This window comes from Dromaius novaehollandiae, chromosome 1 (genome assembly GCF_036370855.1).
Source record: "Dromaius novaehollandiae isolate bDroNov1 chromosome 1, bDroNov1.hap1, whole genome shotgun sequence".
NCBI classification, from domain to species: Eukaryota; Metazoa; Chordata; class Aves; order Casuariiformes; family Dromaiidae; genus Dromaius; species Dromaius novaehollandiae.
Genome location: NC_088098.1, coordinates 126,328,932 through 126,345,626, shown reverse-complemented (window position 1 = coordinate 126,345,626; position 16,695 = coordinate 126,328,932). Strand labels below are relative to the sequence as shown.

At 37.9% G+C, this 16,695-nt stretch overlaps 1 protein-coding gene across 3 annotated transcripts in view; it reads left to right on the top strand.

Annotated features, from left to right (window-relative positions):
• Positions 1–16,249, top strand: part of SYTL5 (synaptotagmin like 5) — a 66,707-nt gene extending 50,458 nt beyond the window's left edge. For all 3 annotated transcript variants that reach the window (XM_064497718.1, XM_064497712.1, XM_026104121.2), the window contains 5 exons: positions 1,557–1,718; positions 5,365–5,473; positions 6,994–7,129; positions 9,682–9,890; positions 10,524–16,249. In XM_064497718.1, the coding sequence (XP_064353788.1) occupies positions 1,557–1,718; positions 5,365–5,473; positions 6,994–7,129; positions 9,682–9,890; positions 10,524–10,666 (759 nt within the window). In that variant the 3' untranslated portion in view covers positions 10,667–16,249. The remainder of the gene's footprint in view (positions 1–1,556; positions 1,719–5,364; positions 5,474–6,993; positions 7,130–9,681; positions 9,891–10,523) is intronic.
• The last annotated feature ends 446 nt before the right edge of the window (positions 16,250–16,695 follow it).

Here is a 16,695-nt window from a genome sequence, read left to right as displayed (position 1 = left end):
ACCTGAGTCCAGCCTATAGAGGCTAAACTATTTTATGCTCCTCAGGAGCAGCTTATTTACCTCCTTGACTCTGGGGTGCAGGTGGGAATGGTAGAGTTGCTGATTGCCCAGCTTGCTGCCTCTCTGGCATCTGGACTGCAAGGCTACTCGTGATTCTGCTGCATGTCAGTTGATGAGACTCATCCCAACCAGTTGTTATGAAGCCAAAAACTCTTTCTAGTTTTTCCTGAAACTTTTTTTTAATAATTTCAGAAATTTTTTAACAAGTTTCTTATAATAAAGACTAATAGATGTTCCCTGGCCAGTATACTTGGCCTAACCTGGCTATAAAGTCATTTTACAGACTTGCACACACTTCTTCTGGCCAGACTGCTTGCCAAGGGAGACCCTCTTCTATAGCGTCATTTGTAAATGCTTTGTGGTAAAGTTAAGTCTTGTCTGAACTGGGGAAAAAAATGTGTTAGCCTCTAATTAGCAAGAAACGTACTTAATATTAAACGTTTGCTAGTATGGAACTCTGCGAAGATAGGACCTTGCAGCTTGCTGAAAAAGAGGGCTTACTTCAATTATTGGTAGATGAGAAAGAGTTAAATTCATTTGTCTCAACTGTTGTTAGTGTTAAAAAGAACAATGAAAAACCTTCCCTCTCTGACTTTTATTCCTTTGTGGCTAAATATCACAGCTCTCACACTGTAGCTGTTGACATCTAGGATTAAGCATCTTAGACATATGTATATATGAATAGCCTACTTGTGTGGAGAGCCAACTGACTTAACTGTGTCAGCTTCTGGAGGATATATGTCTGTGTCCAGACCTTGTTCCTGATGCAAAAAACAAGACATCTGGGTCTCCTCAGCTAAAACTAAGAGCAGGGTGAATTTCATGGAATTAATGGGCCTTTTACTAAAAGGAGAGTGTACAACGCTAGAATTCCAGATGTTTATAATTTTCTGTGTATTTGCTAGAATAAAATGTTTCTTTAGAGGAGTTTTTTTTTAACTTTTAAACTTTTGATGAACACTTTGCAGATACAGGATTAATAGTTTTCATAACAATGCAGGCTTTTGAAAAGTTAGTAAGGTACAATTGAAGAGGAGAGGAGGGCACTGCTTCTAGAAAGCAGTGTACAGTAGATTCTCCTTAGGGATGAAGGGACCTTAATGGGTAATGTAATAGGTTCCTTCTTACAAACTAAACTTTTATGTTAATCTGTTTCTTGTATATAAACTATAACAAAAAACCAGGAGGATAGTTTTAAGCATCACAATTTCCTTTATAGCAATAAATACCCCGTAAGTAATACAGAAAAGCCACAATAATAACAGTAGCATTAATTACCTGTGGATGCAGACTGCAGAGAAAACAATTACAGTTAGCAGTTGCCTTTGAGCTTTTTAGATAGAGAAATCTTTGTAAAGAAAACAAATCTCTCCTTCATGCATCATTTATTAGCTGCTGTGGGTTGTGTGAAGTTTAATTATAGCTGTAAAAGACTCCACAGAAACTATTATTTATGCTTATTCTGAGAGTTCCGTTTTCTGTTTTTCTCTTGGTAGTATGTCATCAGTCATACGCAGCTAGAAACCAGGACCCTACAGCTTTCTGTCTGGCACTATGACAGGTTTGGACGCAACAGCTTCCTTGGAGAGGTGGAAATTCCATTTGATTCCTGGAACTTTGATAATCAGGGTGATGAGTGGTTTGTACTCCAGCCCAAGGTAAGGATTTCCAGGGGCAAATGGGACTGCACTGAAGCAAATTTAATGAGGCTAAGTTATTTTTCCTTTGGAGCATGTTTATAAAATGGCGACTTTATGATTGTCTAATATAGCAATAAAAATAGTATTTGTTCTTTATTCAGTCAAAACATATTGCTTTTAAAGTCTTCTTGAAGACTTTATATATGAATGCCTACTTTAAAAAGCACATTTTAAATAAAGTATAAGTCTACCTCATAATAAATTGCTGTGGAAAAATTACCTAGGACAGAAAACTATTCTTTACATGAAACAGAGAACTTTGCTACCACTCCCTCCTGTCTGATCTCTAACAGTCTAGTAAAGAAATAGGCCTTTTTTGTTTCAGTTCAAAGTACTTCACACTTTTCAGCTGTAACAAAGTTTCTTCTTAATCTCTTATTCACCTTGGGAAGGCACTAGATAAGGCTGCTTAGCATGCAATTCAGTTTCTCTGTGAAATAGGTCTTGCATTGTACTTAGCTAAGGATCTGAGGACTTCTGGCCTTAGGGCACCCCCTGCTTTGGCAAAGGCCAGTGTGTTTATTTTTGGAAGAGATTCAAAGAGCTATTGTAAACTTGAGGATTAAAGGCTTCTGAGCTGCTAGCTGCTATAGCATCCAGAATCCTCAAGAATGCGGTGATTTAGATTGCCGTTTCAGAAAGTGTATTTCTCTTGTTGTAGAATAATCCAAGATTGTACTACAAGTGGTGTGGAGATAGGCTCAGATGACTTGTTTGCTCTGTGTTCATAACATTTAAGGGAATAGTGTTATGTTTTGGGTTTGTAGGAGGGAGTGTTTGATTTGCATCTTCCCTCGATGGATCTGATTGCTGTATAATTTCCAGATATGGCACTTTGTGGGGCATACTTCTAGTCTAAACTGTCCCAAATTTATACTTCAGTAGACAATTTGCCAGAAGATGCATATGAAAATCAGTCCCTTCTGTAAGACTCCCGCCCCTTACATTTTAGAGGTGGAAGAAAGAACATTTCCTGTTTGCCAGGTCAGCTTTGTTTGTGAGGGTGACCAGCTCTTGCTTCGTGGCCCAAAAAGGGCATGAGATACCAGGAAGAGAAAGTGACTAATGATGTTAAACATAGTCAGCACTGTATCCAGATAAAGCTTGTACCATCTTTCCTTCAAGCCATAAAGCCCATTTGCAAAACTCCCATCAGACTTGTTTCATGGTAATATGCTTCTTTTGGGTCAGCTCTTGGAGTAGAATTCTCTGCTACATTTCTGTAGTAGCGCTGGCTGGCGTCACTGTTGCTGCTACTTAGCATTGACCATTACAACATTAAGATACACATTTTGTATTTGTTTTACTTACAGTTTGTATGCAACGTCTGCATGAAATTGAGCTTCTTATCGTGCAGTAATCTCATTGTTGTCTCATTTCAATCTTGGGGGTGTGTGTGGGGGGGAGGGATATGGATGTCTTTTTTTTACTCCTGACCAAAAAAAAAAAAAAAAAATTGTGAAGCGCTGTTGCTCAGGAAAAAAGTAATGAGGTGCTAAGGATTTCAGCTCTTCCAACTGGAAGGTGTAGTCTGATTATTTCCAAACCCATTAAATGGACTTCTGAACTCATTCTTTCTTACCAAGGCAAACAAGCACAGACTAGGTCTTGTCTGCCTCCTAAGTTGTTACAAATAATGTTACTAAACTTGAAGTGCCGCTAAGATTGCTGATTAGCAAAGAGAGTTTTATTTCTGATTGATAAATTATTGCATTTTGAAATTAAAAACGTGCAGGTTAATACCCATGCAAGTTACATGTGGTTCTCCCGTTTGAACTGCCCAATACTGAAAGGAATGTCAATGAAACGTTTGTGGGGCTTTATTGCAGCACTTTATTTGTTCTGTTGAGCTGCTTTAGTGAAAAGTTTGGAGATTTTAAGACCTGTTTCTTCCATGAGTGTTGAATGGGCTTTTATCAAGAAGACTGTGGTTGAATCCGAAAAAGAAGAAAAAATAGTTTTGTGGTTGAAGAGGAAGGCAGAGCCTAGAGCTGTGTTATGTATAGTTTTGTGGGGGGAGGGTTGACAAATTGTTCCTGAGATAAGAACCTGTACCACTACGTGCCCATCAGTAAAGCAGAAAAAATAATCATTGACACCTTTATGGGAAATTTGATGCTAACCTACATAATTTAGACCACAGATGATCTGCCTGACAGGGAAGATTTAGATGATGGTTTCCTGTTGCACAAATTATTCCACAGCCATTTACTGCAGGTTTTCTTTTGTCCCTTACTGTAGTAAGGGGCACCAGACATTGCTGGAGACAGGACCGTGTTTTTCAGAGCCAGCACAGGAATACTTGTGGTGTTGTAGAAGTGCCTCCAGGTCACAAAAGGACCGTGCTATTATCACTAAAATCCCTTTGTTCCCAGTCCCATCTCAATATGAACAGATAAGGCTTAACCCTACTGAATGTGGCTAGTGCTTTAGCCTTCAGTCTATGATATAAAGGCAGTGCTGACTCTGTGCCATATGTATTTCTGAGTTTGCTTTTCATTATGTTTTCTCTTGATAATAGAATTTTGCCCATGCTGGGGAGCTGGGAAACAAGCCAAACCCATTTCAGAGAAATACTGACACTAATCAGAAGCATTCATTCACACACAGTTCCTTGAATGCCTGTATGGTACCTTGGTGTGTCTCTCACAGCATTCCAGGGCACTCTCTATACACGTTCTCGGTCTGTGAGGCGTCAAGAAGATTAGTGTGTTTGCACCCAAGCTTGAGCACTAAAATGTGTACAGAAACATGAACACATGGGTAGTCTCACCTCCATTAGTGGATATCATTGATCAAGGTTAGGCTTAGTTTTTCTCGGACCTGATTGCTACTGTAAATATATAGGATTTCTTTTCCACTGCATTTTATTTTTCTAGGAGAAGTCAGTGTTCACTGTCATATCACATTATCTGTGTTGCATCTATTTTTTTTAATTGGTTTCTAACTTCTTACAGTGTAAATAGAAGTTCAGCAAATGTCAGTGAAAGCCTAATATTCTTTTAACAAGGATGTGCTGAAGAGTACTGAATGCATTCTTTCTGCATTTATAAAACAAGAAGATGCAGAAATAATGTCTGGGTAGAAAAGGAGAAGGACACTGGGAATAACATTAGTTTTCAAGAATCTTTTCTAGTTCAGAGCTGGATTCTGCTCTCTTCCTCCCCTGTTCCCTGCCCCTAGTTCCCTGCACCTCCATTCAAGAGTGACTCTTCTAAAATATGTGAAACTAGCTAGGGATTAAAATACTAATTGGTGTAAATAAGGGCATCAGAGTGTCATCTTAAATTAGCTAGAGTTTATGTTTCTGAAATAAGTTTACGTTTCCTTCTGATTGTTTGCTGTGAGTTTTTCTTCACTCCTTCATGCTAGGTATCTCACCAATCAGTGTCTAATGCCATGTGATCTGAGATCTTGTATTCCCTAGTTCATAAAATTTTCTAAAATGTGATTGTATTTCTTCTGGAATGTCTAATATGAAAGTGGTGTGGTATATCTTGACGTATTTAAGAAGCATTTATAACCGCTTATTGGTAAAACAAAATAAAATTAAATGGAGAAGGTAAATATTTATGCTTAAATGGATTTCTGTTTTTTCTGTCAGGTGGAGGTTGCAACAGATGTTGGGCTTCAGTATAAAGGAGAACTGACAGTTGTTTTACGTTACATTCCCCCAGAGAGAAACCTAATGCTTCCTCTAGGGCAGTTTCAAGGTAAACCAGACTTTGCTGGCAGCATATGATAACATCCCTCTGCATATTAAAAATCCTCACCTAGGTCTAAGTAATGGAATTAGAGAAGACTGAAAACGTACTTAAATGTATTTGTTGCCTTCATCTGTGGAAATTCAAACTGCGTGTTTCTCCTGCTCTGTTCCTTTCTCTTACATAAAACTTAAGGAGAGGGAAGGGGAGATGGGTGTGCACAGTCAAGTGTTGGTGCATAGCTGTGATCTAACTAAAAAAAGCTCAGATGGTGAATAATACAATTGAGGAGAGCCACAAAAAAAGAAATCTTCTAAATCATAGTCTGTGTGGTCATTGTTCAACTAGTTATATACAGTGTGTAGCTGATCAAAGTAATAGACTTCTCATAGAGTAATAGACTTCTCATAGAGTAATAGACTTCCTCTTGCTTAATTGTCCTTAAGCATACATATCTCCTTGTTTTCACCCTTTTTCACATTGCTTTATTTCTGCTCAGTTTTGCCATATTACTCCTGTAATCCAATCTTGTAAAATATTATTTGAATTGTTTTGGGTAAACCATTATTTTCATCAGCAATGAACAGGGCAAAATAAAACTAAATAAGTTAAAAAAATAAAACTGTTTGCTTTGTAGTAGCATGTGGAACAGTAATCAGTAAACTCAGCCTCTGCACATGAATGTGCCAAGACAGGTAGCCCAAGAGGAGTCTGTTCTAGTGACAGTATTGCTTTTCGGTATTGGCATTTGATAGGTGTATTAGCTTTTGTTTTGTTTTGTTTTGGCAAGTGACATTCCCTTTGCTAGCAGTAAATTCCAGGGCATTCCCTGTTAAAAGCTAATCGTTGTCTGAAAAATTCAGATATACACTTCTGGCATTTTTTTGAATTAATAACATTTTAACATCACTCCTAATCTTTTTTTCTGATGTTTTCATCTCTGATCAGTGTATGATCCCTGCTGATAAGCCTCTTAGAATCCACAGCAGCAGCAAGTATACGTGTCCTCATGCTGCTGTTAAAATGCAGAAATGTGTCAGTGAGCACGGAGTCCTTTGTCATGGTCTCCAAGGAGCAAAGCATCTTTAGTAAAAGGAACACATGCATATTTATGTATTTTAAGCTTTGCAACAGAGGATTTACACTTTGCTTGTGGTGCAGGCCTGCCTTAACATTAGTGGAGAAAGCTTTTTAGTGGAGAAAGAATTTACAGGACATGACAGTTCTTTGCATTCAGCGTAGTAATCCACAAATATTTGTATTTGAAAAGGACTTCAAATAGGGCGCCCTGTTGTGTCCAGCAAGGACTAGTAGTTATGTGGCCAAGTTCTTAATCAAATATGGAGTGATTTCCCACTCCTGCGTTGCTGTTTCTCCACTGTGGAGCATCAGGGTCTTCTCATAAGAAATACTTTAATTCCATTGAAGGAAATGATTGAAGGAATCTAGCCAAAGAGATTTACATTTCCAAATCAGTTTTGCAGTGTTTAATTTTTGATGATGATGTTGCTACATTGTTTTGTGTGTAGGAAAGAAGAGCTTTAAAAAAGGAAAAAAGAGAGACTGTCACCTGCCATCTGGAGGTATATTAGAAGTCCTCATCAAAGAAGCTAAGAATTTAACAGCGGTAAAATCAGGAGGCACATCTGACACTTTTGTGAAAGGGTCTGTGCTTTTTTTTTTTTCTTCCCCTCCTCATTTTTTTAATGACTGCACTGAATTATTCTTTGTCTCACCCCACTTTTTTCAGTACATGTATATATGTGTGTATGGAGTGTGAGTCCTGAAATGCAACTGGCACCTTGGAATGGTATGCTGAAAAGGAGGATGTTGTGGGATAGAGGCAGCAAGGTATCAGTTGCCCAAATGGTTAAATATCACTGTATCTGGACTCAGTCAAGAACCAGTATGCTATTCATATCACTCATTTCATTCATACATTTGTATTCAGTGTATTATTGTGCAGGTTATTATAGAATATTATGTTTGGTACAAGAAAACACTTCTATTCAGTCAGGAGAGAGAGCTAGGTGATTATCCGTCATTCCTGAAGGCAAGTTGTAAGTTAGGACTCAGACACAGGAGATGACCTTTGATTTGACAGCATTTACGTTTCCAGGAAAGTGAAACAATATTTATTTTTAACTAGGAGGAATGGCCAGACTATCTTTTGAGTAAGAACCTGTTTTCAGGAAGATACAAGTCTGTTTGGATTCCTTGTAAAATTACAAAGGGCAGAGCACCTATGAAAGCTGGCATATTCTGTCCGGCTGAGGTTCTTTCTAATGGATGTCACCTGAAGTATGCAGAAAGTGAAAATTCATGATGTGCGTGAGCAAATTCTATTGTGATTCAACTACATATACTAACTGAGAAAAGATTTCTCTGTCTTGTACTAAAAGTAGATTTCTTTTCCTAATGCTTATTAGAAAAGCTCTTTAGCATGTAGTATGATGTCAAGGAACGTATTTGAACACTGAGGGTTCCCAACAGGTTTATCGTTGATTTTAAACAGAAATATCATAACTCTAATTGTTAAATGTTAACAATGAGACACATTCTTTGACAGAAGACTTTTAAAAATTCTGCACTTACAGCTTTGAGATTTGATTTTAAAGATACATCATTTTGAAAAATTTAAGCTTTGTGTCACTTGTATGCCTATATGCATGTGTATGCGTAGAAATACACATTTTGTATTGGACATTCAAAATCCAGACTATATAAAAATGCTAGATGCAGGACATAATTATGTTTGAATAAAATGAACATAATCCTGTGTGCATCATGATATTGAATTCCTCAAAAATGTATGCATTTAAGGTGTTAAATAGAGAAAATACCAAATAGCTTAAAACATTTGTTTGCTAGCTTTTACTCACAATGCTAGCTTTCAGAGTTGCTGTGTCTTAGATATGCTCTAGTTCATTAGTAATGTTTTAAGTGTTCTTACTAAATGGTGTCCATAGAAAAAAAGTGACACTCATTCCTTGGCAGAGCTGACAATTAATCTTGATCTCGTAGTGTGCATCAAACTATCAGTAAGCTCAGAGACTTCATATAGAAAAAGACTGAGCCTATTCTTACTACACATTTGTTTTCTTGTGCCATCTCTCCTTTCCTGGTATATGTGAGGGCATTTCCTTTTACTTAAGATAGATTGTAAAATCCTACTGCTGCTTGTTTCCATGTGGAGCTTGCAACAGACTTCAGGGAGAAAATGTAGTCAAAGCCTTTTTGTATTAGCAGTATCAATGTGTTGCCAGTAATTCTCTGGGCTATCTTTGGTTAGTGGTGTCTGTTATTGCTGACGTGGATTATTCAGCACAGTGGAACACGAGTCTATTTTCCTTGGACTATTGGTGTCTCTCGTGTCACGGCCAAATACATGATCTGTGAACCAGTTGAGGTGCTGCAGCCGTCAGTTGAGGTGCTGCAGCTGTCTGATTTGCACTATTAGCTTGAGACTAACGCGAGCTAATTTAACGTAGTTTAGCCGGCTTTAAAAACAAATTAAGCTGCAGTGAATTAGCTCATGCTTGTTAAGTACAAGCATGCACATGAATACTGATCAAGGTCAAGTGATGTAATTTGTCTGTATGTCTGACCCTTTAGTATTTATGTGAAACCACATAGTTATTCCATTAGCTTTGCTAAAGAAGGTGAAGGTACAGACTATGAAAATTTGTACAGTCCTCTGATTTTGAAACTAGAGTGTTAAGTTTGTTTAGTTTGACTAAAGGAATTCTTCATGAAAAGTAAGATGTGGAAAGCTTGTCAGACTTCGCAGCTTTAGTGTTTCTTCATTCAATAGGGCATTAGGCAATTCAAAGTGCTCCCTATCAGTCTTTTCCATTTCCACCTGGAGGACCTTCTTGTCCTGCTCTGAGTGGGAGGCCGGACTAGATGACTCCAGAGGCGCCAGCTAGACAACATTACTTTGATTCTGTCTATATTTAGTCTCACTGAAATAAAAAGTTTATGGCTAATACCCTACACCTGGGGAAAGGAGACTTAAGTTCAGTTTCTGTTGGTAATACAGACATTATAAATGTAAGAAGAAATGGAGCCCAAATGCAAAACGTGCACTTCACATAAATGCTTAATTTAATTTTAGTGGGAAAATGGGCTCCTGATTCTATTTGAGCCAACACGACTGTAATTTGTGAATATTGCATGATATCCCACCTACTATTTGACTTTCCTTTATCTCCCAGATATCTGCTCCCAGATGACAACAAAGCTACAAAACACAAAACTCCCATAATAAAAAAGAGTGTGAACCCCCAGTGGAATCATACCTTTGCTTTTAGTGGCTTGAGTTCCAGGGATATACGTAACGTCTGCCTCGAGCTGACTGTGTGGGACAAGGAGTCACTCTTCAGTAATATCTTTCTGGGAGGTGTCCGTTTGAGCACCGGAAGCGGTAAGGTCCCATTTGGCTGGGGATTACTTTTTTTTATTCTGCTCTCCCTCCCCTCCCAAGTGATTTATGTATATGAGGGATATAAATGTTATTGAGTAAGAAGTATATGCGAATTATGGGAAACTAGAAAAGGAAAGAAGGCAACATGTCCCCTGTAGATAATTTAGTTCTTTCCTCCACTAAGTGAGAGACAAAAATTTGGTGCCCAATTATACTTCTTGTAAGTGAAGAACTGAAAATACCTTGGAAACTTACTAACATCCCAGTGAGAAGGAGAAGACTGCTTTTGCCCAGCACAGCCTTTCAGCTGACAGTAGTGTAATCCGGAAGAGCTGTGTATCCATTATGCCTTCATTAGGAGAAAGTTGCCTGTGGTACAGAGCCATGACGAGGATTTTTATGTGCCTCTACCTGTATGCCACAACAGAGTTTTATGACAAACTGGTGCTTTACAGGAGCTACTGCTCTTTTCTCCTTAAGAAGAAATGCAGAAAAGGACAACTATTTTCAGTATAACACGCTAGACAGATATAAGTGTGTCATCTTCATAAACACTGTTGGAGCAAGTGAACAAGGACATTAAGTAACTCTTTACTAACATGCCAAAATTCCTTATCTTTTTGCAATTGCCAGGTGTAAGTAATGGCAAGGAGGTTGACTGGATGGACTCTCAAGGGGAAGAGCAGCACCTCTGGCAGAAGATGATTGACAGTCCTGGAGCTCCTGTGGAGGGGATATTAATGTTGAGATCCAGTATGGGAAAACGCAGACTCTGAAAGAAACGCAGACTCTGAAAGACTCTTAACTACAGAGGGATACCACAAGTGCTCATGGTTTCAGTGGTGTTCAGACTCTTGTAACTTTGCCCATATGAAAGTGGGTAAGGGTTACACACATTACCTTGGATATTAAGGCTCCGAGTGAAATTTTAATGCATTCTTCACTTTCATGCACACGTTTTTAACCCTGGCTTCTTGGACAGATTATTTTCCTCCTGAAACCAGTGAGAATTTGACCTTGTACAGAGATCAAACTGAGCTTTCTCTGTTTCGGTGAGTGGTGTAGAGCCGATGAATGGCTCTGTGGGGAACATGGAGTGATCAAATTCTCTAGTTACTCATTTGACAAGTAATGACTGTTTTATGTATTTCATTCTGGGTCAGAAATGGCCTAAAAGACACAAATGACACAGTACAAGCAGATTCATAACAAGTCTGTATTCTGGTATTTGAAAGATGAGAAGCCACAGTGTTCTGAAGGAGAACAACATTTCTTTTTCACATTTATTCATCAGGGTATGCAGTGTGCTGGATGGCAGGCTTAGGATCAAGCAGCACCCTAAGGAAGGCCAATGTGCTGTGCTGCCCACTAGAAATAGGCAGCAGATGTAGTGGTTTAAAGTGCCAATGTTCTGGCATTCTTTGGTTATGCTAGTGCACTGTGTAAAAGGCAGATTTGATTCACTGTGATCAAAGAGCCTCTAATGAAAATAATTCATAACAATCCCCAAACAATTTCCAGAACAACGTGGTATTATTATGTTGTTCATTCAGTTGATAGTTCTAGCCAAGATCTTCAGACGTCATTGAACAAAGGGGAGATGTTCACATGTTTGTCCCACCTGATGAGTCACTGAGATGAAACACATGCTGGTTTTGTGCATAGTGAGCTAAGACCTTGATTCAACAGAACATTTAATAAAGTGACATAAATAAAGACATGCCAGAATGCTTTGCACAGCTGTGGAATTTCTCTGAATGGGTCGAATCCTTTTCAGGCATGCCCAAGCACATTATCAACCAAAATAAGATTTTTCGCCTAAACTTCTTCCTGTTAACAGTGGATTTAATGATAAAAGTGGGTTTTGGCCAATTCAGTCATTGGTCTTGCTGACCAACTCTTGTGGTTAATAGTAATTTTGACACTTTGTTTCCTAAAGTGATCTTTTTACCTTCTTAAGTCTGCCCTGCTCTGGAGACTTGTGCAAGTCATATCTGAAGAGCATGCTGTTTTGAATACCTTTTGTGAACTACTGTTACATTTAACCAGTAGTAGTACCATGATAACATAGGCCTAAAATCTTTTTCAAGGACAGCAGATGTCTATTTGCAAGACTGGATAATGATAAAGAGCTGAATCCCAAACCATAAAATTTAATGTCTGTTCCTTTTTTTGAAGATGTTTTATATTGGTTTGAAGATGTTTTAGTTTGAGTGGCTTGAAACTGTAGAGTATCTTAAAAACAGTGTTTTAAGATCCTAATGTCACCAAATAAAATTATTTTTATTAATTTTTGTTACAAAAAGCACCTTAGTTTTAATAAAGCAGATCTGTTAGTTTGTAAGTATTCACTTTTAAAACTCTGATATGATTTTAAACAGTCATTCAAGGTACTGATTGCCTAGTTTGAGACCCTTGATTTTCAGAAATTACTGAGACATCTTTGAAAAGGAAGTTCCTTTAAGGAATCTCAAATTCAAAACCAAAATCAGTAGTTGCTCAAGAAAACTGACTTCATTTTCCTTCTTTATGGAGTAAAGTATTTTCTTCCCAAATCTTCCTCGAAGTAGGTGGTGAAACAGGTTTAATCTATTTTTAGTCTGTTTTTCATCTTATGCCACAAATGCTGTGAAATACTAAATTAGAGCACAAATATTCAGCGAATGCATTTTATGATCTTTCTTTTTAATAACAATCTTTCTTTAAATGCTAGTTTTTCTACATCAGGATCCTCAAACTAAAAGCAATCCTAACTTTTGCCACCTAAACTACCTCTCTCTCTAACAGAATCAGAGTCTGCGTTGTCTTGGAGGCTTACCACAAACCAACATTTATTTTGTAGTTAATAACATTATATTGACGTGGAGGCACAAGCTTGGTTTTCATTTGCTGGAAGTTGGTTTAAAAAGATAAAGCTTGTTAAAGCTGAAGAATGTGATTCTTCAGGATAAAATCCCAGTTAGAGTTGTAGGGAAACATTGTGCAATTTTGTTTTATTTTGTTTCATTTTGATGGTGAAACTGGGTAAATGCAAAAAGGCTCCAAGCTGGACCCCAGAATGGAAGCCTTTTTCTCTCACCAAGATGAAAAGCTTAAAATAATTTTGAACTAAACCTTTCACTTAACATGGAGTGTAAGATTTTTGGCTAATTTTTAATGATATTTTCTAAGCTTTTAAGCATTATCATTTTAGCTAAATCTAATCTTGCTTTGAAAGGAAAGAGTCTATGCTTTACTTCAGCTTCTGCCCATTTTACCCCTGCTTTTTGGCCCCAACTTAGAGTTCATGATGAATGTACTCATCTGCAAAGTGTCACCTAGCTTGTATGCTAGCTTTAAGTCCTGCCATTTCCTTTTGTAGGGCCAAAATGTCACTCTGAGTTTTCTAAAAGTATAGGCCAGACTATGAATAGACTCTGTGTCATCTGAAGTTCAGCATATGAAAGGAACAATTTAAAGTGGGAAGTCATTTCAGCCAAGAGAGTGTTGCTTGCCACTGACGGGATTTGGAATATCACAGTGAAATTGCCTCCCAGGTTAGCAGGGACAATTCTGCATTATTGAATCATATGGCATGTATCATACTTTGCCCCAAATAAGCCTCAGAGAGATGATGAACATTGGTATAAACACTAGGGTAATTTGCAAAGCTTTGCTGTTTTATGGTGTTATTGATACATTTGTAGAAATCGTTCGATGTGTGGAAAATGTCATATTTAATTGTATCCCTTACGTCTCTGTTCTTTTCCTTTACAAAAATGATCCATGGTTTAGAAAAAGCACAAGATGATTAACTGCAGATGTGATTTCATGTTTCCCAGATACTTGAATTAATTGCCTATAATTGTGTGTCATCATGTGCTGTGCGTTACCAGGCTGAGCAAAAAGACAGAAAGCCAGGAACTGGGCTAAAACCTTCCTTTTGTATTGTATTTTGTGGTATTGAAGATGCACAAATGGTTTATTCAAGGCTAATTTTTAGGAGAAATTAGCCACAAATTCATAAATTCCTGTCCTGAATAATTAGACACAGCAGAGCTGTTGTTTCCAAATTATTTCTCCTGACAGTCCTGAATAAGTGAAGCTGTTTCAGTGAAGAAGAATCTCTTCTGTGCAGTGGGTTTTGAAAATGTGAAACAGTGCATTTTACTGGGATGTGTGTTTTTCTAGCAATGTAACTACGGGGCTTTCACTGCTAACTTTTTTGTTCCCCCTTGTGCTTAGATTCTGAGGGTTTGATCCATTAAAGAAAAGTAAAGGTACAACTATCACTGTAAAATATCAAGTGGGATCAGTAAATACCTCTGTAGACAGTGTGGTTATTGCCAGGATCCATCAAGAAAAGCTGGTGTTGAGGGCTGTCAGAGCCCTGGCGTCAGACTTTGGTACCCAGACTTGCTCTCTGGAAGCAGAGAGCTCAAGTAGAGCTTCCCTACTCAATTTGTCAACTCTATGGAGACTTCAGGCTTCTAAATGTTGATGTTCTCACTTGCATGTTCAGACACCAAAAGCAGCCTAAAGTAGAGTGAAATGGCCTCCCCATCTCCTCCACCTTCATTGTGTTACCATTTGAGTGAGGGTGCCAGAAAAGCTGCAAAGACTCTATGAGGGGCACCACTGCCACCTTCCTGTGCAAATCTGAGTGCCATTGCCTTCCATAAATGCCTTTTAGACATCATGTCTTGATCTTGCTTTCCTAGCTGGATGGTTAGAAGACGGTTTTATGGAATTGGGATGGTGAGTATGTTTTGATCATGATGCATTAGATAGGAAGCTTATTGTTCTGTGTCTCTTCCAATATAGATTATGCTAAGGTAGAGTGAAAGAAGCATTTTTATATATTATTTCTTGTTCTTTCTTTTCCTGCCTGATTAGGTCCTGTCAGCTCCAATAAATTATCTTCTGCAAAGAGTCAACTATACAGCAGAGCAGCCATTGAACATCCACTAGTACTAATTGATAAGCTGGGGGAACAGGAGGGTTACAGTTAGACTGGCATAATTTTGGCTTCATGAGGGGTATGCACATTGCCCAGCTTCATGCCTGTAAAGCACTTGCTTTAATTGGGAGACTAGTTTGCCTGGGGTTTGCTCTAGTGTCAATGGAAAGAAAGGCTCTTCAGAGCCACCCAGGTTCGGCTTTACTTTTGTGTCTCATCCATGTGCAGAAAAGAGCTCAGAGTCCTGTTTCCACAGCTGTCTGGTCTGTGGGTTCACACAAGATAGATAGTAAAGGTTGCTCCTGAATCTTTATAGGAACTCTTCCCTCCAACCCACTCTTCAGTTCATCAGCCTTCATCACAAAATCCCTCTGTGAAGATCTTATTCAGTATGTCAGTCTGACTAAGCGTTGCATCTAAATGTTATCTCAAGTATCTGGGAAGAGCCAGCATGCAACAGTTAATAGCTCCCCTTTTTTTCATGTATATGAGGTAAGAATGGAAATTTTACTTTCCTAACACACAGTATTGATTTTTAGCACTTTAAAACAATGACAAAAATAACCATCTCCTGAGAGCTGGTCTGTGCACTTTGTAAACTGTTTTTTACAGGTTTTTTTACATTTTACAATTACTATTATTATTTATTTATTTTTACATGCAGAGCTGTTAACATTTAGGAAGGGTATAAAAATAGTGATAAAAACATGTGATTAATTCCAAAATAGGATGGTAAGACTTTTAGTTGCAGTGATGTATTTTACCATAACTCAGTATGCAATACTGAGAAGCATGCTAGCAGAACCTTACCACTGTGTCCCATGAATTTCCTGTCTTGTGATCAAATGTTGGCAGATGCTGTCTGATTAGTGGTAATAATACAGTGTCAATTATACTGTATATATTGACACTCATGAGTGAATCTGAACTTGCTTTTAGGCGGCTTTTGGGTTGCTTTTGAAGCTTACTCTTCTTGCATCTTGACCCTTTATTTAGATTAGCTATTTCAACAGTTCTACTTTGTGGCAATAACAAATATATGGCTGTGTGCTACTGCTCCTGAGAACTTAATGTGTATTTTTAAGGGTAGTTCTAATTGTTGAGGTTTGCTTAAAACCAAATGTAGTTGTTTGTTGCAGCAATTAGAGAATATCATGTATTCCGCATATTGCCTTTGTTCTGCTCCAGATCTGTTGCTAGCTATTTATTTAGTCATTTTACTGGATATGAACAGTAGTGTCAATAAATGGAATTGCAGTATGTTAAGTTCTGCCCAAATTTAGACAAATCATTCCTTCTCAGAGCATTATTGTACTGTGCACTGTACCTTCAGATTTGTGGACAAAGATGACTGGTAACTCATTTGTAGTTGTTGTCAAGAATACTGTTATATATTTTAGAATTAAAATAATGAAACATATTGGTGTGTCCCTGTCTCTCCTAAAATGCACTACAGCAAACTCTAAACTTGTCTTTTAGGGATGTCCCATATTATCTCATTGAGGTAAACATATTACTTCATTTATATGTGATGAATAATGCTAGAGATGTGTATTCTTTTTTATCTCTGCTATTTCATCTGTCTTATCTTCTACCCCTTAAGTGTTTTTTATGCTAATTTTTATTTCATAAGCAATTAAAGCCATTTTCTTTCTTACATGTAAATACAAGAACATTGGAAGTACTGTGCTCTCTTCACCCTTGCAAGAGAATTATTTTACCTGTGCCTTAACCCTGCACATTCATCAGGTTCTTCCCTCTGCTGCCAAATCTCCAGCCTGTTCCCTAGTTCAGGGTCCTGCCCACCTGAAAATCCAGGTATGTTCAAAATGCAGCTTTTCTGTGGTTACTGGTCTTGATGCTTCC